At 32.7% G+C, this 23,368-nt stretch overlaps 1 protein-coding gene across 7 annotated transcripts; it reads left to right on the forward strand.

The window, feature by feature from the left end:
- The first annotated feature begins 3,289 nt into the window (after positions 1-3,289).
- LOC113710533 (cysteine protease ATG4) lies at positions 3,290-23,038 on the forward strand. Of its 7 annotated transcripts, none has more exons than XM_072066362.1 (11): positions 3,290-3,423; positions 3,952-3,985; positions 12,827-12,975; positions 14,469-14,907; positions 15,005-15,090; positions 15,175-15,225; positions 15,392-15,771; positions 19,128-19,266; positions 22,111-22,166; positions 22,321-22,391; positions 22,476-23,038. In XM_072066362.1, the coding sequence occupies exons 4-11, from the start codon at positions 14,472-14,474 to the stop codon at positions 22,694-22,696; spliced, it is 1,440 nt and encodes a 479-aa protein (XP_071922463.1). In that variant the 5' UTR covers positions 3,290-3,423; positions 3,952-3,985; positions 12,827-12,975; positions 14,469-14,471; the 3' UTR covers positions 22,697-23,038. The 7 variants fall into 7 exon arrangements, with proteins under 7 accessions (XP_071922463.1, XP_027089389.1, XP_027089390.1 ...); XM_027233588.2 differs by lacking the exons at positions 3,290-3,423; positions 3,952-3,985 and adding exons at positions 11,191-11,423; positions 13,420-13,626; XM_027233589.2 differs by lacking the exons at positions 3,290-3,423; positions 3,952-3,985 and adding an exon at positions 11,192-11,427.
- The last annotated feature ends 330 nt before the right edge of the window (positions 23,039-23,368 follow it).

Here is a 23,368-nt window from a genome sequence, read left to right on the forward strand (position 1 = left end):
ATAGCAGCACCTTACGTTTCCAAGCCCTCCACTTATATGTCTCCCTTTCAGTTTTATGTTATGAAGTACCGTTAGCTGGTTTCTTGGCTGCATGGAAAATTAACCAAAACTCTAAGGTTGGTTTGGTCTTCTTTTTTTTTAATTTTTTTGGTTCATTTGTTTGTCATGAGTTCGTGATTTTATTGCCTCACGCATTGCCCCAAAATTTTTCGTTTGTTCTAATTTGTATGTACCTTGAGAAATTTTCCTTATATCGATCCAGTAAATTTTCACACATTTAGGTTTTAAGGAAAATTAATTAGGCATGTATTTATTCAACTATACAATGAATTAAGATGTCACAATTTGCAATATGTCTATCGTTTGTTTATTTGATTCCTAAAATTTTCTACACCATTCTAGGATATTTCTAAATTCTCAATTTTTATATAAATTCAATTAGACATTTAATTTAACCATTTATTCGTTATAATATTTCTAATAACAAAGCAAATAAAACAAAATAAATTCAAGGCATACACATAACTCTTTTTTTTTTTTTTTTGAGTTCTCACAGGTTAACCTATCTAAGACATTACTATACTCTACCTACCAACTTATTCATTGCTCTAGGTTTGTCTATTCAAGACAATAAATATGTTCAAATAACATGAAACTAACATTAAAGGCCCCCTTTCCCACCCCATTATGCTCAATATTGCAAAAACACCAGCATCTGTCATATCTTCATTTCTCACGCTTTAACACTTCAACAAGTATGCCACCTCTATATTTGACATCTACTTCTTTCTTTTACCTCTCTCTCTCTCTTGGATGCACCCATCCTTCCCTTCACCTTCCTTTTCTTGGTGATTTATGTAGTGCAATCAATTTATAAAACTAAATAAACTTGAGATTAATTACAAATCAAGATTCTTTCAACTCTTAGTTTTATTGTAATTTAATATTTCGTAGAGCTCCTCCTAAGAATGAGAGAAACAATAATCTTTCCTTTATCAGTGATGTACATTGCAATACAATAAACGTAAAGGAGATAAAATCTTCCTCTATGATTTTTTCTCAATTACCCAAATTGTAATAAGCTAACAACTCATCTTGAGTTCCAACTTTATCATTATGTTGTTTGCAATTCATTCTAACTATTATTGATACTAAAATGAGAATAATAATCTACTACATTTAATTGGATTCAAGTGAACGATAGTATAGAATGTCAAAAGTTAATTTGTATATAGATTTGTGAGAGTGAATCACATTGTGAATACAGAATTGAGAATCATATTTTCCAAAACTTGTTTAGAATTTCATCATGATTAGTGATTTCTTGATTTGCTCAGTTTGTTTTTTTACCTAACTATTGAGAGTTGGTTTGTCAAACTACTAAGTCTATTGGCGACTATTGAGAGAAGAAGGAGAAGAAAGAGGGAACAGAGGTTGAGGAGAGGGAACAGAGGTTGAGTTGGAACTTAGGATATATATATATCTTGAATAGGTTGCCATATGAGGTGCCACATATGAGTTGGAGCATCAGACACTAGCCTATATATCATTAATCTAAATAGAAATACATTATCTCCCATGACAGTGTGTATCAAACCTTGAAAGGAAATCTAAACTTTCATCATTGTGGACATTAGTACTTCATCATTAAATTATTATTGGGTAAGCTACTTTGCAAGAATGCAATAAAAGTAGATGCATCACTATCCTATATTGACATCAACATAACCTCTTTTTCATCATTTTTTAGTGTCAAACTTGGCAAATTTTCTCCAACTCCTCTATCATGTTCAGTTGATCATGACACAATCATAGTAGAGAAATTCAAGATGCCAAGAAAAAGAACCAATTAATTAGATTAAGAGATTTATCAAAACTACCAATAAAACAAAGGTGAGAGCATATAAAATGAAAAGAGAGAAAAATCCTAGATATTGATTACTTAACTAAAGTAAAACAAGGAGAATAAAAAGATAAAGTGGAAAAGTGAACCAAAAGGAAGGCACTCGTGGAATAAACTAAAAAAGGAAAAGCAATTGATAAAAAGGATCAAATAACAAAAGTACAAGATTCAGCACTTGTAACGAATATAGACATTTTCAATAGAAGTCCTAGGAAAGAGAAGACTTGCATTGAACAGAAAGCAAAATACTCATAAGGAGCTAAAAGTAAATTACTTTATATTCACTTAATTTAGAAACTAAAAATAATGGTTTTATTTTACTAGTTGTGTCTAGCCATATATACATAGGCCATGGAAGTGGAATTTGAAACTTAAATTCTAATTTCAGTTTCTCAAATGATCTTTTTGTCAATTGAGTAAGAATGAAAAAAAATTGCACAAACAATCCATTACATTTGTACTTTGACTTTCTTTTGGTACTTGCATAAAAAAGAGGATTTTTTTCCTCAATTGTTAAGATTATATAATTATAATCCCGATTGTTTTTAGTTTAAATCATGCATATGTAGGTTATATTGCCAAAAATTTCAAGGTGAAAATGGAAACCATAATTGTTTCCTTCCAAAATAAACAAGATATGTATACTCGCATGCCTCTTCCTTCTTTTAAGTCCAAGTCACATTCAAAACAATTATTTTTATATTTGGGCAGGGATAGAGGATTGGAGTTTTGTGATCAAATCCAAACACAATTGTCAAATGACAATTATATTTTACCTTGAAATCTATACTGCCACTTAGATTTATTTAAGGCCCAAGTTTTAAGCTACTTTTCGAAATTTAGATCGAACAATGACTCAACAGAGTTCAAGGGTTAGGGGTCAAAATGTTCGATTGATTAGTTGTGAGTCAAACGGAATGATGTTATATTGATGATATAAACATATTTTAATTATACATAAAATAATTAAATAGAATAAACATATACTCATTGTCATTTTAATTTTTCCCTAGATGCCCTATATATTAACTTGTCAAATTTATAGTAACTAAGTTGTAATAGTCAACTCATATGTTCCGTTAGCTTAACTTTTGTATATCTGAAATGCATATTATGACTCTCTAATCTATAAGATGACTAATTTAGAATGAAATTAATAGTCATTTTAAATATGCAAAAACTAAGGTAGCAAATGAAAATAATAAAAGAATTTTAGGTGTGTAATTATGATTGTCCAAAATTTTAGGGGTAAAAGTACAAAATGAGAAAAGTTTTTAACTTTAAAAGAAATTCCTTATTAGTTCTCCGCCGTGAAGGCTTCCAACTCCTTATGTCCCCGTCACAAAGTTTTCACTTTTGCTGGTCATGTGTTTGCCTTGTCTTTTCTTTTTTTCTTTTTTTTTTAATGGTTTGTTTTGATTTCTTTTTTCATACTCACTTCTTCATCTCTCTCTCATCTTCCCTTCCATCATTCTTCATTATTTCTTCTTTTGATTTTAGATCTTTTCATCCTTTCTTATGTAAGATTTCTTCACCTTTTTCTTCTTTTCTTTTCATCTTTCTATCTTTTATTATTCATTTGATTTCAGATTTGTTCAAAATTCAACCAAATCTTAAGCTTTTAAGGTGCTCTGTTATGGTTGGTCATTTAGGAAAGTCTAAGAAAAAGATGAAATTTCGACAAAAATAGAACAAAACAAAAAACCAAGTTTTCTTAGATTTCAATGGTTTATGTCAAACTGGGTTTTTGACCGATTTTAACAGAGTTTCTTGCACTCGAGTTTTAATACTAACTTGAACTGGAGAACTAGATGGTTCTCGATTCGACCAGTCAAACCAACCAATATGCTCTAAGTTTAAAGACACAGGTTTTTAGTGTCATGAATTTGCTACAGCCATAGATGGAGTGAACTCTTACCCTTTTTTTTTTTTGAGCTTTTGAACATTTTTTTTCTCAAATTCAACCTATATTTTTCCACAATTGCTTTGAATGTGATTGAGGTTTTGGGAAGAAATATGTAATTGACATGTGCCCATTTTATTGCCAGGAAGGAGTTACACATTGTCCAAGTGTCGCCACTGGTGAGAATTGCTATATTACCTATAATTTTCTTAATAAATTAATTTTGCTTTACTAATTTGTAAATGTGCCCCTAAGTTTGCGATTTACAAAATTGTACTTTTATGCTGAAAATTTTGAGCACTATTCTTAATTAAACAAACAAATAAAGGGCATGGTTCATCATTTTAATGATTACCAAGAACTCTAATACTTTAAAAGAGTGCAGTCCTCTATTTAGTATTGCTATGATGGTACTCTAACGAAATATAAGGCATTAGTGGGTTCCTCGTATCCTCTTACGTCATTTATTAATATGCATGTCGTTTCTTGTTAGTTATTGCTATGTGCATATTTTTGGATGAATTTCATTTGGGCATGGTTGAAAACGGTAAAATAATGTTTATGAGATGAAAAGGGGCTTGATACAACTAGCCATGGGTAATTTTGGAATGTCAGGTTATTTTTTTTTTAAAAAAAAAAGATCTTCAAAATGGAAATGAAAATATATGAATGTCAGGTTATCAAGGCAATGGCAAGCCGAGCAAGCTCTATTACTGAAGAAGCTGGCAACCATCATATCAACTCATTATCGTGTTCCTTGCCTCTCTCTCCTCTACTAATATCACTACTGAAAAATTTACCAGAATTGAGTGGGCGTTGAAAAGGGTCATTACTGTCAGGTCTAGTGGAAGGGGAAAAGGGCACTAAGAATTTAAAACAAGATTTGAGTTTCCAAGCTTCTTCGGCGTTTACGGATGAAGTTTGTTAGGGAGAGCACATAAGAGTTTACAGGTCCTGACAGTGTTCTTGGGTATAGAAATGATAGAATGCTTTTGTGTCTGGGTTTGGGGATTGGGGAAGAATAGTGACATTGAGGAGACGGCGGTGGTAAGGGAGCAGGAGAGAACTACACCAAATTTGATCAAGAGAAAAGGTGGGATTGCCCATCATTAGAGATGAAGGGGTGACCAAGACCCGTCCTTGTTACTTTTTCATGCGGCGGTGGCTGCAGCACAACTAATATGAAGGTGGTGATGAATGGTGATGGTGGATGAATATTGCAGACTTATTATTTGAATCATCTGCTGAGCCTCAGTTGTCTGTTATAGGATAGAATATTTACTTTTGACTTAGGAAAATGGAGATGATTATTGAAATGAATTTAGTCATAACACCTCCTCTGAAGAACTTCCAGTTACCCGCTTTTCCGACGAAGATTCTTTCTATTAATGGTTTACCTATTTTAATCACCCTAAATAAACCCTCTAGCTTAGATTCATCAGAACCAATATTATACCATCGTCATAGCTGCTCTGAGAATACTTAGGAGACTATTGAATGTGTGGGGGAGGGATAGATTGAATGATTTGGAAGAGAAAATGTAAGTTAGAAATCTTGAATTTGACTTCTCCCACTTATACTATAAAAAAAATTTTAAAAAGAAAGGAGACTGTTGAATGGCAATCTTGCCGATCTTATGGGTCCAGTACTACATTCATGGAACGTCTCATATTAGACGGGCATTGGTTTCTTTTGCCTCATCCAGTTATGAGCTAAGAGGCATAAAATCTAAGGAAGGGACCCTTTCTTACTTGGAACAGCATTAAGAGTCTTAGGACTTCAGAAATCTTGCCGATTTGTGATCATGATTTTGCTCTTGCCTGTTTTCTAAAGGTTTATTTGTTTTTTTTTTGGGTAACCTGACATGTCATAAATATCCCCAACTGATTGTGCGAAAGAGAAAAAATGTGGTGGTGCCGCCAGTAAAAGGTTTACGTTGGAATGGAAAACATATAGTTAGAAGGCTAAAGCTCCATTTGGAGTTGCAGTGTTTTTTAAAAAACACGTTTTGGTACTTTTGAGGCATTTGATGAATATTATTTCATAAAATTAGGAGTGAAAATATTGGTGTTAAAAGTACTTTTAGCAAAAGTTCAAAGAGGACTGTCAATGGGTTGGGCCAGCCCGAGTTCGATCCGAGAAAAAGTTTGATAAGCCTAACCTTACATTGAGTCAGGCTGAGATTAGACATAAATATTTGGCCTAAATTAAATGTGAATCAAATTTGGACCTTATTAGATTCAAATCCGATATAAGCCCGATCTTTTAATATGTATATGCTATAAAACCTTTTTAAATTAATAACCTTGGAACCACATAAATTCTATTAATTTAAAGAGGTATTAATTGATCAATAAATTAATAATTTATCAATTTATGAAGTATATTACAATTCCAAGAAACTCTCATTTAATTAACTAAAATTTTATTTTATAAAAATATGAACTATTATATTAATAAAAGGTGGCTAAAAGTTTACTTGGTTTGCAAATATAATTTAATTCTATTAATATTTTCAATTTTCAATTTTTGTACATGACTGATATCATTTTTCTATAATAAACAGGTCAAAAATATATAGGGATATTACATGATAGATGCCCACCTTCATTTTATTAATGTATTAGATTAACAATATTATGTATATAAATGACAAGAAAATCTTATTAGATTAACAATATTATGTAGATAAATGACAAAAAAGTCTTCTTATAATAAACAAACACAAATTCTTCTCACATATCTCATTATTAGACTATGGTTTTCTAGCTAAAAGGTGTTCATAAATCAACAATAGAATCATATTTTAGGAAAATATGTAATTTTAGTGAATTATTAATTTATGATATGTACGGGACCAAAGGATTACATGATGTTTTCAAAAACTATATATTATCTTATTATTTTATCAAAATTATTAATTTAGCTCGTTAGCCAAAATTGGGATTGAGAAAAATTATTATTTAATAGAGGTTATTAATTTATCAAATATTAATATATAGATATTTTACTCTATATGTATATATATATAAAAATTCATATTTTCATATGTATAATTATATATCTAAATATATAATACTAATATTTTATACTCATGTGTCAAAATATATTAATATATATAATAAATATTAAATATACAAAATTGTGCCAAAAGATTCAGAACATAAACAATGACCCAAAATCCTAAATAAACTTATGAGTTAGAATCAATCATTCTGTTGCTTTCTTGAGGGCAAATAGGGGTAATTCATAGCTTAAACTCTAACTTTCTTTTTGGTTTAGTAAATTTTTGTATTGGTATGATATTAGCTACTTCTTATGCTAGGTAGGCAGATTCTTGGTTTAGTTGTTTCAATATCTCTAACTAGGGAGGGACAGCCGCGCGACGCGCGGGAATTTGGTGTTTGTGATTCAAGATAATTAATAATTATTGTTTAATATTTTGTAGTATAGGAACTGAACTATGATAATTTTATCATGTGATTTTAATAGAAAAATTATAAGTTACATAGTGAGTCAATAAAATAATGTGCAATGAAACATCCTTATCGTTATACTATGTAAGAATCCGTTGTGATCAAAAGTTATGTTTGAATTTCAACTGCAAAGATAAGGGTAGTTTGAAAATGTAAGAATGTTTAAAGTGCAATTGAAAATTATCCAAAAGTCTCTTCTAAAACTTATCCAAGATGATAAAACATTTTAAAGCATCAATTGGACCCCTCATCCCTCGAATCTATATATGTTCATGAAAGATCCCTTAAGCAATGCTTTTGATTTCTCCCTCGACTTAAGCTCAACCTGAATTATCAAGTCAAATTTATCCATCAATCACTTTGCGTCCAATCTAATCTAAAATAATTTTATTTTAGACTAACTATTTATATAATTTGGTGGGCATAATACGACTTAATCACATGTTTCTTACAGAGATAATAATGCCAAAAAATGATAGATAGATAAGAAACTTAAGTGGTCTTTTTCAAAGTTTTGTAGAAACTATTCAGATTTGGTGTTTTTTGCTAAGGGCATTTCTTTATAATCTCATAAATAAGTTCAAATTTGTATAATTGTTAAAGATCTGAATTGAAACTATCTTGATTATAAAAAATTGGTGCAAATAATATTTTCTAAATTTGAAACCGTAGAAAAAGGTAACTAAAATCAGAAGAAATTCCTCATATGAATTCGAATTGCAAACTATAAGTAGAAACTGCTTAATGATATTTTCCAATGTTTACTTGTATGAGTATCCAATATAGCAACTCTACTTAATTGACTCGTTTGAACTATGGATAATAGTTGCTTCAATCAAATCAAGAAACATTATTTATCATTGAACAACATAAAATTATGAGTAAATGAATTAATACAATACAATCAAAATGGTGCTATAGCTAAAGCATTTAAACTCATCAAGTTCCACTACAAATTCTTTTAGATAGCATAAAAAGCAAATTTTTTGTATTTGAAACTATATAAACAGTAGAATACAAGAATGAGATCATAACATGGAAAGCAAATAGAGTGCAAATGACATCTTAGTACTGTGTAGCATGATTAATTTTCTTTTTTAGTTTCAATGAAGTACAAAATTCTAAGTTAATAAATTTTACAATCATAAAATTCTCAATTAAAATAAACACAAGCTGAATTCCAAATCATATTACATGAAAAAATAACTACTTGAACCATACTATAGCCATAATATACAATGCCATAATAATTTTGTTCAACTATCAAAAAAATTTACAAGCATTAAACTATTGGCAGAATCACCGGGCCTCGACTCCATCCCTTCTTGCTATGCTTACTGCAACACCCACACCCATAAGCCTATTGCCTCAAACCCTCAAGTTTCAATCGCTTTCATCGATTTTTCATACTTTAGTTTCAACAATACTAATTAGCGTCTTCAAGCAATCTGAGGCCTTAGAAGAAGATGTCAAGGTTGGGGCTTCTTCATGGTAACTGGCGGATCATACCCTTTTGTTTTTTCTTTTTTTTTTTCCACTTGGGAATTTGGATTCCTAGCTACTTGGTAGCAACAAGACATCAGGAATTCTGGAAATTCATACTCCTTTCTTTCAAGAACTGTCAAATATATATCATGCTTCTACATGGTTTAGTTTGAGTGATATATAGTATGTGACGGTGTGTGTAGGTGGTGAATCACGACATACAAGAAAGTCTTTTTTTTTTTGCAAAATAAAGATGCATTAAAACAATGTCAAAGTCTATAGAGTAATAGTTAAAGTACAGTCATCCGTATGTTAATGACACCATTTTAAGTCTTGCAAAAGTAAGGGAAGAACAAAATCAGGATAGGATTAAAAAAAGGTGAAGTCTTCATTGCTGCTTCTTCCCCAGTTCGCTAGCATGTTTGCACACTTGTTTACTTTGCGGTAGTTATGGTAAAAACATAACTGCTGGAATGTAGTCAACAGATCGCTGGAGTCAAGAACAATAGGAGAAAGCTCATGAGAAATAAAGTTATTTGACTTAAATAAAGAGATAATACCTTGGCCGAGGAGGAGAAGATGATAAAATTACTTTTCTGATTATTTTAGAAAGTGACAACATTATCTCAAATCAGAGACAGAATCTCTAGGATCTACTAAGGAAAACAATACAATTAGTCAGTTGTTGGAATTAGAAGTATCAAAAAGCAAACTATATGGAGTTCTTGAATAAACCAATCATCAGAAGAAAAAAAAACTACATTCGAACCCAAAGAACTCACCTCAATTTAAAGGAAAAGCTATGCCTTCCACCAAATATTTAATAGCCATAATAAAACCAAAGGGGTGAAACCGAAAAAAAAGAAAGGGTATCGGCTAAACATGGGGGCATAAATATGATAATGGTTGTTCATATAATAATTAAATAATAATTAAGTTAATTAATTATAATTAAAATCCAATTATGTAAACATCCAATTAATTCCTTAACGGATGAGAAAGGTTTCAGGAATTTGGAAGGCTTGGATGTTAGTCTAATAAATGATTAAAAGGGCTTTTATATAATTCTATCAAAACACAAGCTTAATTCAGTTGTACTTGATACTCAACTTGGCACCAAACATATTGTAACATACCAAACTTGCCCCTAACCTTAAATGTCTGAAAGGTTATATAAGTAATTATAGCGAAATTAAAGCTGTAATGACTTGTACTCAATACTCCAATTACACTTCAAACACTCTCACATTCCCAAAATAGCCCCACCCTTGCAGTTGAAATCTAAAAATCGTCTTTGTCCTAAACTCGTTCTTATATAGTATAAGAATATGTTACCTAAATGCATACTCATTGCCTTTTGTACTCTACTTCTATTTTAACTAAGTATAATAGGTAGTTTCAATGACAAAACATGCATTTTATATACACCAGTTTAAACTCTATTTGAATCGACCACTATTATTTCTTGGTCTATTTTCTTCTTTTCTGTAGGTTCTTATATGACTCATTAGACAAATCTATTTGTTTACTTCTATTTGGATTCAAAAGTTATGTTTCTATTCAAACCTAGTCAGTGTGAACAAAAGGAGTGGACAAATCTTAGTATCAGTAAATTGAGGACCTTTGAAAATATATTGACTGTTGATCATATTTTATTACTATTTTCCATGTACTTTGAACTAATTGAATATATTATTGTTAAAAAATTCTTGATTTATGTACTTTTTAATGAACAGCTACTACTTCGTATATAGTTTTAATGTTCTGGTCCTATGGATGTTAAACCAGCTTTAGAGCTTAATAGTTATTGTAATTATATTAAGGAAATTAAGGAGCAATAAGTATTTTATGAATCAAGTATGAGTTTTATTTATCAACACGAAACTCATAGTCCGAATCCGAAAGTGGTACTAACTATATGACTCGAATCTAGACTTATTAAAACCTAATTTAGATGGCCTCGAATGACAGGTTTAAGCTCAATTTTAGTACTTTTAGAATAGCTTTTGTATTTAAAAAAACATTAGATTTAATCATTTGATCCTAAATTATGAACTAAATAAAGAAATAAATATATTTTAAAATTTTAAAATTACACATTATCCAATATACTAAGTACTTATTGAATTATATATCCAAACAATAAACTTAAAATCACTTAAGCACTTAATAAGTGCTTTTATTAAAATGTTTAATAGTGAAGTATTTTTCAATAAGTTACCACTATCCCAAATGGCCCTAAATTGGTTGTTTTTTTATTTTTAAAAAAAAACTATTAAGGACTAAATTGGTTTAAGTGAAAAAGTTCAGGGATGAAATTGATGAAATACCCAAACTTTTCCATTGAAATGTGAAGGACTAAAAGAGTACAAAGAGCAAAGGTGATGGACTTTATCTACGATTTTAGCAAAACTTTAGAATTGAATTCGATTTTAATACCAATTCCCTTGCACCCAATAGCACCCAATAGCACGCTACACCCTGTTGCGAGTCTCTGTCTCCGTCCCTCTTTTCTCTCTCGTCTTCTCCCCATCTGTGATCGAGCTCTTCCGCTCTTTCTGTGCTTTTTCCCAGAATTTTGAGACATTTGGTTTCGAGTGTTTCTGAATCTCAAGCTCACAAGTTAACTTCCCTTTTGATTTTTTGCCAAACCAAGGTAGGTTAGTTGATTTTCTTGTACTTTTACTGCTTTTAATCGTGTAAGATGGTACTAATAATTCTTACTCTTAATATGATGCTGTTTTTGGATGAAGAACGGGTTAATCTTCTTCTTTTTTTTTAAAGTTTAATTTGTTAATTTAGTCAAATTTATAGCTTTTTGTGGGATTACGTTCTGATTATTCAGTGTTTGGTTTCAAAGATTTTGCTGGTATTTATTTATTGTTTCTGTTCTTGAGCTGTGGTAGCAGGTTTCTGTGGTTGTAAATTTAGCCACACCTTAACTTTGAATTGAAACTTAAGTTATTGTTCTGACCTCAAAATTAATTTGAAACTAAAATTTTGAGCTGAAAAAATTGCAGTATAAGTTGCTATTGTCTTCTAATTGGTGCTTGGCCTTAAGATTACAGTCTGGTAAAGGTTGACACGATGAGCCCATGAAGAATTTAGATTGGCTAAGCTGTAGGTGCATATGTGTTTGTGTACATGGATGAATGGTACATGTATATGGGTATACATCATCTTTCTTTTGATGCCTTGTTTGTGATTTTCTCCGACTAGTTTGCTTCTATTTATGTAAGATAGTACATGGAGTTCTGAATAAGCTAAAGAAGTTCTGTAAGGATTTGAAGCTTGGTAATTGATCTTGCCAGTCATGCACCTGGTAGATGATGTAAAAGATAGAATTTTTTTCCTTTTTGGGGAAAGTATGCTTCTCAAAACAAAGTTGATTTTGTATTACCAAATGGAGGGTGGAAATCTTAATTAGATATGCTTAAATTTGGTTTTTCTTTAAAGTAAATAGCTGGTGTGTCAGAGCACTTAGTATAGAGCCTAATCTTGAAATCAAACAATTTTCCCAGCATTCTTATGTTTTATGCACAGGCTTGAACGCTCTGTTGTGTTATATGTGGGCCTGATTTGTGAATGGACCCAAGCTCATAGCCATTTTGTTCGTTATTGTGCAATTTTGTAGATCTCCCTGACCTGCTATGGAAGATAGTAGCCTGGGGTAACAGTATTTGAAATCATTGTTATTTCTAATATTTAATATTGAATTATCGGTCTTGGGTCATGCTCTCGTGATTAAATTGTACATTTGAATGTATTTACTTTCATTATTAATCCTTTTAATTTCTGTGGCAGTGAGATTATGCTTTATTTTGAGAAAAATTTTGTTTCTTGATGTTTGCTTTTCTTCTAGGATCTGCTTTTGTACCTAAACAATTGTACCTTTAGTTTTATAAAATGAAAGTTTCGCAACTCCAAATAAATTTCTTATCAATTCTACACATTTTCCATACCAAGGAATTCTAACACTTGGAAATTACAATATTTAGTTTTACAATTCTGTGATAGTGTAATTCTAATTTGATTCCCATTCTATGGATCAAAATGCAGACTAAAAGGATTCCTATTTTGCAAACTCAGTCTTTCAACTAAATGCGTGCATTGAAGGATATGACTTGATCTGGAAGATTTTCCAGTGAATAATTCAAGCTGGGCTGGGATATCCTTTCTAAACAAGTTCGAGATGTTCCTTCATTCATGTAAGTACTCTTTTTAGTTTTCTGAGAATTCCCTAGTTTCATAACACTTAATAGGCAATTCTGGGCCTTTTTTAACACCATCCTTATAGGAAAAAGTTTAAATTACATGTGAAAATAGTGCCTTTGGGATGCCCCTGATTGACGGGGTCCCAAATTTGAGGTTGATGGTTGTTATTTGTGCGTGACTTAGTGCAATTGTTGGTTGCTTGCTGTCAGAAATTATACTTGGGAGAGAAGGTAAACAATTTTTTTAAAGCCATTCTGAATATTCAGAACAATGTTGTCAATTTATTATTCTTTGGTTGTTATATTGGTTTTAGGGATATGATTACTTGTTCATGTTGGTTTTTTAAATCACATTCTCAGGCTGTATTTCAATGTGATTCCTTTGGTTTTTTGGCTTTTTGTTTCTTCTGGGCTTTTCAAGAACTATCTTGGTTTCAGCTTGTTATTTCAACGTTGCCAAAGAAGAATGATGGTGCATGTTTATTTGCAAAAGATGTGATCCAATGATGATGTGTCAAAATTCTAGAGAACAAAGAATCATCTAGAGGAGGAGGATTCAAGGCCTAGTCTCTACAAAATTTCTCAATGGCCTTGTTTCATGATAGAAATCTTGGCAAATTTTGTTGACAAACGAATAAATACAAGGTAAAAGGTTTACCTTTCTTTGTAAAAGGTTTACCTTTTGAGCACGGGTTTTGTCGGTAAAAAAAATTTGAAGTATTCTCTCAATTCTAATAAAATGTAATTGGATCAAGTATGAGTTTGCGATCAGAGCATATATGGATAGAACTTATAATGAGGTCTCGAAAAATAAGTAATTTCTGCTGGGCCTTTATCCAATGGAATCTATTCCAAACATATATGCCATGGTTCCTTACTTCGACAGGGTACAAATATCTAAAGATGGACAATTAAACCTATTTTTTGATTCAATAGAAGCTCAGAGAGGTGAATGGGGTCCCAACAAATAAGGAGAGGTGTGTTAGAGGTGAATGGTTAACCAAGGAATTTAGTTGGGGGATGAAAGACTGTTGCTATTGTGTGTTTGACTTGAGTCAAGATAGTGGTGAAGTTTTTGATGGCTAACTGTACTATCATATACATGGTTGATTTTAGTAGTGTTCTAAACTTTGTCCATGGATTATGGATTTACACCCAAGAGGAATGATTATGCTTCTCTTTTCAGAATTACTATACTTTTGGAATTACTGCATTACGTTTCTTGTCTGTAGCACTAACTTTTTCTTTCTTTTTTTTTTTATATATTTTTAACTGTAACCTTTTGTTTATCTCAAAGACATCATCTTTCTATCTCTACTCAAGTTTCTGGATTATTTAGATTGCTCATTTTGCCTTTTCCTCATTTGATATGCGTTTTCTACGGGCATGGAGTTTTGGTGATATGTTTTGCGCTAGAGTTCTTCTAGATCTTTGAACTTTTTGCTCATTTCAGCTGGTTTAATTATTATATGTTTCTTTTTGAGCAGGTAATGAAGGGTTCCTCTGAAAGGATTGTTAGTTCTAAACATTCTTCAATTGATTCTCCAAGAACAGTTGCTACCTCAACTTCTTCAGAGGCAGGACCAAGCAGCCATAGCATCCACAAGACCTCAGTGTGGTCAGGCTTCTTGGTGTCTGCTTTTGCCATCTTTAACAGTTACAGCGAGCCTAGAGGTAATAAAGTTTCCTCTACAAAAAACCTTGGATGGACTACGGCCTTGAAGAGAGTAGTAAATAGTGGCTCAATGAGGAGAATACTAGGACTAAATAAGCCTGGCATTTCTAGCTCAAGGAGCGACATATGGCTTCTAGGTACCTGTTACAAAGTCACTGACGATGACTCAATAACTGATCCTAGTCAATCTGAAGGATTTGCTTCATTTGTAGAAGATTTCTCGTCAAGAATTTTAATCACATACCGCAAAGGTTTGTTCATTGTATTACTAGTTTTTCACAGATTGGTCAATTTCTAGTGGAAAACCATATTAATTGATGATATAAGTCCTTTCTTGATGATCTGCAGGATTTGCACCTATAGGGGACTCTAAGTATACCAGTGATGCTAGCTGGGGTTGCATGCTAAGGAGTAGTCAGATGCTTGTTGCTCAGGTATATAAACTTGTGTTTGCTTTGATTTAGTTGGCTTACAATAATATATGACTTTCTTCACATAATGCTACTTGTACATGTCAGGCCTTACTTTGTCATCAATTAGGAAGATCATGGAGGAAAACTGTGGACCAGGTAAATAAGAAAATCATGAAGAGTTTGTATGCTGTTGAAGATGCATTTTTGTTTTGGTAATTTGTAACCAATGCATCCCTTCAGTACTTGTTTAATGTTGTCTTATCTGTAAATTTAGCCTCAACTAATGGTTGAATTGAATAATTTTGTCCCGTTGATCTTGTAGCCAATGGACCAAAAATACATAAAGCTATTGCACATGTTTGGTGACTCTGAATTGTCAGCTTATTCCATCCACAATCTTCTTGAAGCTGGCAAGAATTATGGTCTTTCTCCTGGCTCATGGGTTGGCCCATATGCAATGTGTCGTACTTGGGAAACATTATATCGCAGTAAGAAACATGATACTCCAGATGAAGATCTTTCATCGGTGATTGCTATATACGTTGTTTCTGGTGATGAAGATGGAGAAAGAGGTGGGGCTCCTGTCATTTGCATTGACGATATAACTACACATTGTGTTGAGTGCTCGAAAGGCCAAGTTAATTGGCTGCCAATCATTTTGTTGGTTCCTTTGGTTCTTGGACTGGATAAACTCAATACAAGGTATATCTTGTCTGATTCTTTTTAGTTGATGATTTCATTATTTAATGACCTTTTTCTCTTTGACACATAGAACTTAGTGCCATTGGATCTGTTGTAGTCTTCAATAGGATATTAACCAACAACTGAATACAGTGAAACCTCTGTTGGAAACATGTAATCATGAAAGTAATATTTGATTTTATTTCACTACCTTGTGTTTTCTAGGCTTTTAAAAGACATATGGCTGGGAACTTTTTTAGAAATAATGCACTGTTTCATGTCAAGAATGTAGTGGTGTGTCACTGGTCCTATAATATATTACCTCCAATCTTTTAAAAGGGTAAATTACATATAACCCCCCGTGGTTTCATCTATTGCCATATGACCCTCTTAATGTTTCAAAAAGTTCTCTTCACCTCCCTATGATTTTATGTAACGTGGAACATGACGGAAAATAGCCTGTGTAACGTCGTTAATTGAAATACCAATAGTGCCCTTAATCAAATGCTAAATCAATTGATGGCTTAAGTACCTTGAATAAAAGCATAGAGGATTACGTGGATAAATGCAAAAATCACAGGGGGTTAAAGTGGATATTTATACAAACTATAAGGGGGTTACATGGAGATTAAAATTTTATCACACGCTTTTAGAGCGCGTTTGGTATAAACGCTGTAACTGATTGTGTATTCCATCCATTTTCCACTTTACATAAAACCATAGGGGGGCTATGTGGCTATTTTGAAAACTTAGGGTGGTCATCTGGCATTATGTAAAATCAAAGGGGGGTTATAAGTAATTATGATAGAACCAGCATTCAATGTTTCGTTAGATATGGGGAGAGCTTTAGGGTTGAGAAATTTCTGAACATGGTCATTTAATTCTTGTTCAGATTTTTATTCAGTATGAAGCATTTTTTTTATCTGCCTTTTTAAGTGCAAATTGTAAATGTTGAATATATTTAGTGAATTTAGTTAGTTGCTCCCTTTGAAGTGTGAGTTCAACATACCTTCTGTACTTTTGCGTCACATAAAAATTCTTTACCTTCCTATTTATTTGGCAAGGAACATTTTTTTTCCTATACAGGTTTTTTTTCCTTCAGGTGATTTTTTGGTTATGATTTACTGAAAGTTGTTAACATTATGCTATGTTGTTTATTCAAAAACACGAACTTAAAAGAGAAAATTTTAGCAACTTTCTTCTTATTTTGTTATTTCTTGCTTTATTTTCTTACAAGCATCAGCAAACTACCTTGTATGTGTAAAAAAGAAAATAATGTGCTCGATAGAATTAAGTTAGTGCATAAATTTGTCCCATTAACTGAAAGAAATTCTTGGAAAGTTTTTGAGGTACAGTAAGAAGATGATGTCCTTAGAAACTTATACAAATTTACTGCTACAGTGAAGCCTCTGTTGGAAACATTTAATCATGAAAGTGATATTTTATCTCATTTCACTACCTCATATTTTCTAGTCTTTTAAAAGACATATGGCTGGGAACATTTTAGAAATAATGCACTGTTCATGTCAAGAGTGTAGTGGTGCGTCACTGGTCCTATAATATATTGCTTTCAATCTTTTAAAAGTAATGATGCATTAAATTATGATAGAACCAGTATTCAACATTTCCTTAGATATGGAGAGAGCTTTAGGGTTGACAAATTTCTGAACATGGTCATTTAATTCTTGTTCAGATTTTGATTCAGTATGAAGCATTTGCTATCTGCATTTTTTAAGTGCAAATTGTAAATGTTGAATATATTCTGAATTTAGTTAGTTGCTCCCTTTGAAGTCTGGGTTCAACATACTTTCTGTACTTTTGCATCACATAAAAATTCTTTACCTTCCTATTTATTTGGAAAGGAGCGTTTTTTTCCTATATAGATTTTTTTCCTTCAGGTGATTTTTTGGTTATGATTTCCTGAAAGTTGTTAAAATTGTGCCATGTTGCTTATTCAAAAAACACAAACTTAAAAGAGAAAAGTCTAGCAACTTTCTTCTTATTTTGTTATTTCTTGCTTGATTTTCTCTTACAAGCATCAGCAAACTACCTTGTATTTGTAAAAAAGTTAATAATGTACTCAATAGGATTATGTTAGTGCATAAATTTGTCCCATTAACTGAAAGAAATTCTTGGAAAATTTTTGAGGCACAGTAAGAAGATAATGTTCTTAGAAACTTGTACAAAGTGGTGAAAATTTGATTGAAAATCTTCAGATGAAGGAAACATTCTTTTGTAATGTTTGCTTTAGCTTTGCTCTGTATGGTTATAGAGTCAATATTGAGGAATAGTATGAGCATTTAGATTTTTACAGTATGTAGTTCTTTCAATTAGATTTCATACCTAGTATGTAGATTAGTACTTGTGTTGAGTGTTATTAACTGTAGTTCTTTCAATTGAAATTCCAAGTTAACGTACACTGTCATTCCATAGATGTCTACAATAATGTCTGCTATAGGAACTTAAGTATGCTTCTTTTCTGTTCTTTCTGCAACCTGTGTTTGGTTCCAATAGGAACACAGTGTGTTGCGAAATATGTGAAGAATACAAATCAGTCCATTGATTACTTTTGTTAGTAAAGAATCCTGTATAAATTGCTGCGGAGAGCATGACCACCTGGCCTCCTTTGCTTACCTAAAACCATCCACTTCCCTCAAAATTGCTTTGTCGGTGCTTGAAAGAAAGTATAAATATTGTAACATCCATTAGTCAAAAATTCCAAGTACACTTTAGGCATGAAAATTCCTGGTAGTGGCAAGGTCGGTCTAATCTTGCCTGATACTGCTAAAGGAAGAATGAAAGGGTGGTGGTACTGTTTTAAGACTGTGAACAGTTCCCATGAACAGTAACTTGAGGGGAAAGGGGAAGAAGAAAGGTATATAGGGGGATCTTGAAGTAGAGAACAAAACAAACTAATAAACAAGTAGCTGAACTTTTTGTTAATCAATTTCTGCCTAGAGTTATATAAACTACACAATTGCTGAAAATATCCTGCTAACCTAATCAAAGTGCATAATCTCCTTAGGTTCAGATTTCTAGGAACCATACATCTTGGAATATATAACTAGATGAACTCAAATAAATATTTAAATAACGGCATATAGTTGACATTTTTTTGCTCCTAATTCAGCTGCTTATCTTCAGGGGATGCCTAGGATGCCTAGTTGACACTTGAAGAAAATCATAAAAACCTCCGACTTTCGATTTTCTGGGGCATTTCATTGACTGCATTATTTATCATCTATATACAAAGTATCTTGCATCACAGTTTCTTCCTTAGCGCTGCAAAGGTCCTCATGTAAATATGTATAGGCCGAAATGTAAGCTTCATTCAAGTATATTTCACATGTTTAATGTAGCTTTTATATCTTTAATAGGTACCTTCCTTTGCTGGGAGCTACATTCTGTTTTCCTCAGAGCCTTGGCATATTGGGAGGCAGCCCTGGAGCTTCAACATATATTATCGGCTTGCAAGATGATAATGCATTTTATCTTGATCCACATGAAGTTCAGCAGGTTGAGTTTTCCAAAATTTTGTTCATATTAGCTTTGCAAGCCAACTATGTTTATCATTCTCATATAAGTCATAGAACTATTTAATCCTATTTTTGACTTCAAACTTATATGTTTGAAAAGTATAACAGGTTTAAACACAAAAACCTTTTGCTGTAATTTGCTACTTGTCATCTCCAGCATCATTTATGTGCTAGAAGGTCCATGAACATGCAGTGCTTGCTCTTTTTGGATGATATCTGGGATCAAAATTTTTATCTAACCTAACAAATAGGGGAAGGAATTTGCATATGCACTGTTGGTGTGCTTGCTCTTTTTGGATGATATCTGGGATCAAAATTTTTATCTAACCTAACAAAAAGGAGAAGGAATTTGCATATGCACTGTTGGTGGCTCAATATAACTTTTATTTGTATGGTTTCATGAAATTTGAAACTTAACTGTTGGAAAAGCTTATTCTCATAACTATATATGTTATTGGAGAACTACCTCATCTAAGGGAAGATTACTTCATACTATTGTAAATATGGAAGTTATCTTGAGGAAAATTAAATAAAACCAAATCAAATAATTATCCTTTTAGATCTTTCATGAAATTTGACATGTTAGTTTTTGACCTACTAACCCAGTCTCGTGGAATGAGCTTCTAAATGAGACACCTCTAGGACATCAAGAGACTTCTTTTGTACCGACAACACATTGACAGAGGTCTTTTTAGATCCACACAGGAATATGATAGGTTTTGATTTCTTCCTGCTGCCCAATCTGCTTCCCATCTCTAAACTTCAATTTTGGGGTTAAGGATTAGTAGAGACTGGGATTGATTATCCAAAAACTTTCTCTAATTGATTAAGACATTCTACCTGGGGCCATTGCTCCGCATGTGTGGATAATATTCTCACTACCTTATATGTTTTTGAAGACATTCCCCTAAGTTTGTCCTTCAGTATGAACTTGCCACTTTTGTATTGACTAAGGGTTTTAGAAAGCTAGCTTAGATTAAAAGGTTAAGGGGTCTTAAGATATGTAAAAGTTAAGAGCACACATTGAACATAATAATATTCTCTATATAGCATGATGACACAGGACACATTCTGTTGAGATAGGCTTGAGGGTAATCAAAAAGATACATTAAGAAATATATGAGGATAAGAGGGACAAATAACTTTTATGGGATTAGGATTCTGAATAGGGATTAGACTTCTACGAAGCATAGCATTAGCATGCATAATGATTCAATTTTCGAATTTATGAGAATATGTTTTTCATGTTTTTTCAAGTAGATTTCTATTTGCTTAGCCTATAAACCAAAGCTTTGATCATGGTCCAAATTAACTTTCCTACATCTTGCTTTCTGCCTTCATCACATGGAGAGGAGGAGACTTAGGGTACAGGAAGAATATTAAGAAGTGATTGTATTAGATCTGTCCCATTATAAAGGCTGAGATATTATGTGACTACACTATGGCTCAACTAATGGAATATCTTTCAGGAATATACCATAAGGTTATGTGCATTGACTTGAATGTAGTCATAGCTATTCTTTGAGACGGATGTTCCTCCATTGGATCTCTCTCTCTCTCTCTCTCTCTCTCTCTATATATATATATATATATATATACATATATATATAGGTGTATATAGGTGTTGCAATCTACTGCGGTGCTTAGATACCATTATTGCAGAAACTAGCTATTGTCCAAGTCACTTAGAGAAACTTGCTTTACAATTTCAGATCACATAAACTGAGTCACTTGGATAATCTAAAGCAATTTTTCATTTGAGTCTGATAATTAGGCTGCAGAATGAACTGTATGCAAAGCATTTTGGACTTAGTTCTCAACAAGCCTGATTGGTAAGATAGAAGAAGAATTGTTTCTTGGCAGAATGTTTTGCCAAGTCTGACGAATCAGCTGAAGAAAATTGTATGCCAAGTGTTTCGATGTAATTAGTTCTCAAAAAAGCCTGATCCATAACTTAGAGCAAGAACTGTCGCTGGATTGAATAGTTAGATTGTCCTTCCGCATTCTGGTAGTTAAATTTTAAAGGAATTGGCTTTTTATATCAAGTTGGTAGGCCTCGAGTGCGATAATTCGATTATAGTAATTTGTCTTGAAAATAAGCGAATTCGAGCATCAAGGAATAACAATGTTCATTGTTTATAAAATGGTAGAATTGGAAAATTTGTGTCTCATAGTTCAGTGGAAGTACCTAACAGAGAACAAACTAGTGGATGTCTTATTTGAATCACTCTGGTAAACTTTAGTCTTCTATGCACTAACTTTTTAAGATATACTGGAAGTACCTAACAGAGAACAAACTAGTGGATGTCTTATTTGAATCACTCTGGTAAACATTAGTCTTCTTTGTGCTAATTTTTTAAGATATACTGTTCAGCCTTTCAAATTAGGCAGCTCAACAAAAGATATAAGAAAAATCAGTTCTTTTACATATGGTCTGCCAGTAATCCCCAATGTAATGAAGATAGTCTGAAGAGGAAAGAGGAATGCGTGATGCACCTCCTTCAGGAATTTGATCCCCTACTTTTCAAAACATATACTTTTTCTTTTTTGGGTTCCAAAGGCTTGAAAAATGCATTTGATAGTTTCAGTATCTCAGTTAATAGCTTTAGAGTCAAACTCTTTGATGATTAGTATTTGGAGGCTATCTGAAGGATGGTAATACTTTATATTTTTACATAGTTTACAGTTATTTATGCTGTGTTGTGCATCTTCGTTTCGCACCTTCAGACTCTTTGCATCATAAATGTCTTCACTGTACAACAGTGTTGTTATTGTAATTGACTGCTTAGTTACCACTACTACTCAAATATTGGTTGATTCTCAGGTTGTCGATATTACGAGGGATAATCTGGAAGCTGATACCGCCTCTTACCATAGCAAGTGAGTTATTATCTACATGAATTTGCCTTGGTGGTTTCTCTTCCGTATTTGTTCTCCTCCTGCTTTTTCACTTCCTTCCACTCTTCTTTGTTCTCATTTTCGTTCATTGTTTTGCTCCATGTGCTCTTTGCCTCATTATCATTTTTCTTTTTAGCATTCTGCGACATATTCGTCTCGACTCACTAGATCCATCCTTAGCAATTGGATTCTATTGCAGAGACAAAAGTAAGCAGCCTTTGTCAGATGATTTGTTTTAGAATTGCATTTGGAATACCTGAGGATGATATTCACTTTTCCCATTTTTATCAGGTGACTTTGATGATTTTTGTGTACGGGCCTCAGAGCTAGCAAATCGATCAAACGGTGCTCCACTGTTTACAGTGACACAGTCCCGTAAATCTTCCTACCCTTCCCGTCACAATGATAACATCAATAATAATGCTGAGTTTCCACTACCTGGCTCCTACGATATGGTGCCCGAAGGTGAACCAGAAGGTTGTGCACATGAAGATGATTGGCAACTTCTTTGACTTAACCTCTGGGGGTTATAGAGACCAAATCAAGGTTGCGAAATTGTATGTAAGCTCTCTTAGTCTATTTATCTGCATGCACAACCCCAATTAGTCCATTTATCTGCATGCGCAACCCCAAATTCTCCTGATTGGGATCCCAATATATACGGCCAGGAGCACGATCTGTTCCCCAAAAGATGTAACATGTAACGTAGTTTTGGACTGCATTAACTATGCTTGTTCAGAATCCATATGTTATCACAGAAGTAAAATTTTAGATGGATGTTGTAAGCTAGTGAAGGTGCAATTCATTCTTTTGTTCAATGAATCATTGTATCCCGTGTGGTGCTTTCGTTCAAACGTTCCTTTTAGTTCTTGTTTCTCTGTGTTTCTTGATTTTACTGATTTTCCCTAGTGCATTTTGAATGCATGGCCCTTGAGATGTAAGATAAAACAAGTTTACTCTTTGCTTATATGCCCCTCTTAAAAGAGATGAAGCCTTCCACTCTCCACATGTTTTGGCGCTCAACAGTGGAAGAGCCAAAGAGTCGATTGACTTCAATGATTCACCATAATTACTTGGTAATGCATATTGTACAAAATGCAAAATGCCTATTTCACAGTGATGTACACAGTCATCACTGGTAGTGGTAGTGTGACGGCCCCACCTTCCCTTAAGGCGAACCAAAG

Source organism: Coffea arabica, chromosome 9e, assembly GCF_036785885.1.
Source record: "Coffea arabica cultivar ET-39 chromosome 9e, Coffea Arabica ET-39 HiFi, whole genome shotgun sequence".
NCBI lineage: Eukaryota > Viridiplantae > Streptophyta > Magnoliopsida > Gentianales > Rubiaceae > Coffea > Coffea arabica.

What these genes read in the sequence shown, in the direction of transcription:
- LOC113710533 (XM_072066362.1), top strand. Translation starts at nt 14,472, where the DNA reads ATGAAGGGTTCCTCTGAAAGGATTGTTAGTTCTAAACATTCTTCAATT. An exon ending in TTTAATCACATACCGCAAAG is followed by an intron (nt 14,908 to 15,004) that starts GTTTGTTCATTG and finishes GATGATCTGCAG; the next exon opens with GATTTGCACCTATAGGGGAC. An exon ending in CTGGATAAACTCAATACAAG is followed by an intron (nt 15,772 to 19,127) that starts GTATATCTTGTC and finishes TATCTTTAATAG; the next exon opens with GTACCTTCCTTTGCTGGGAG.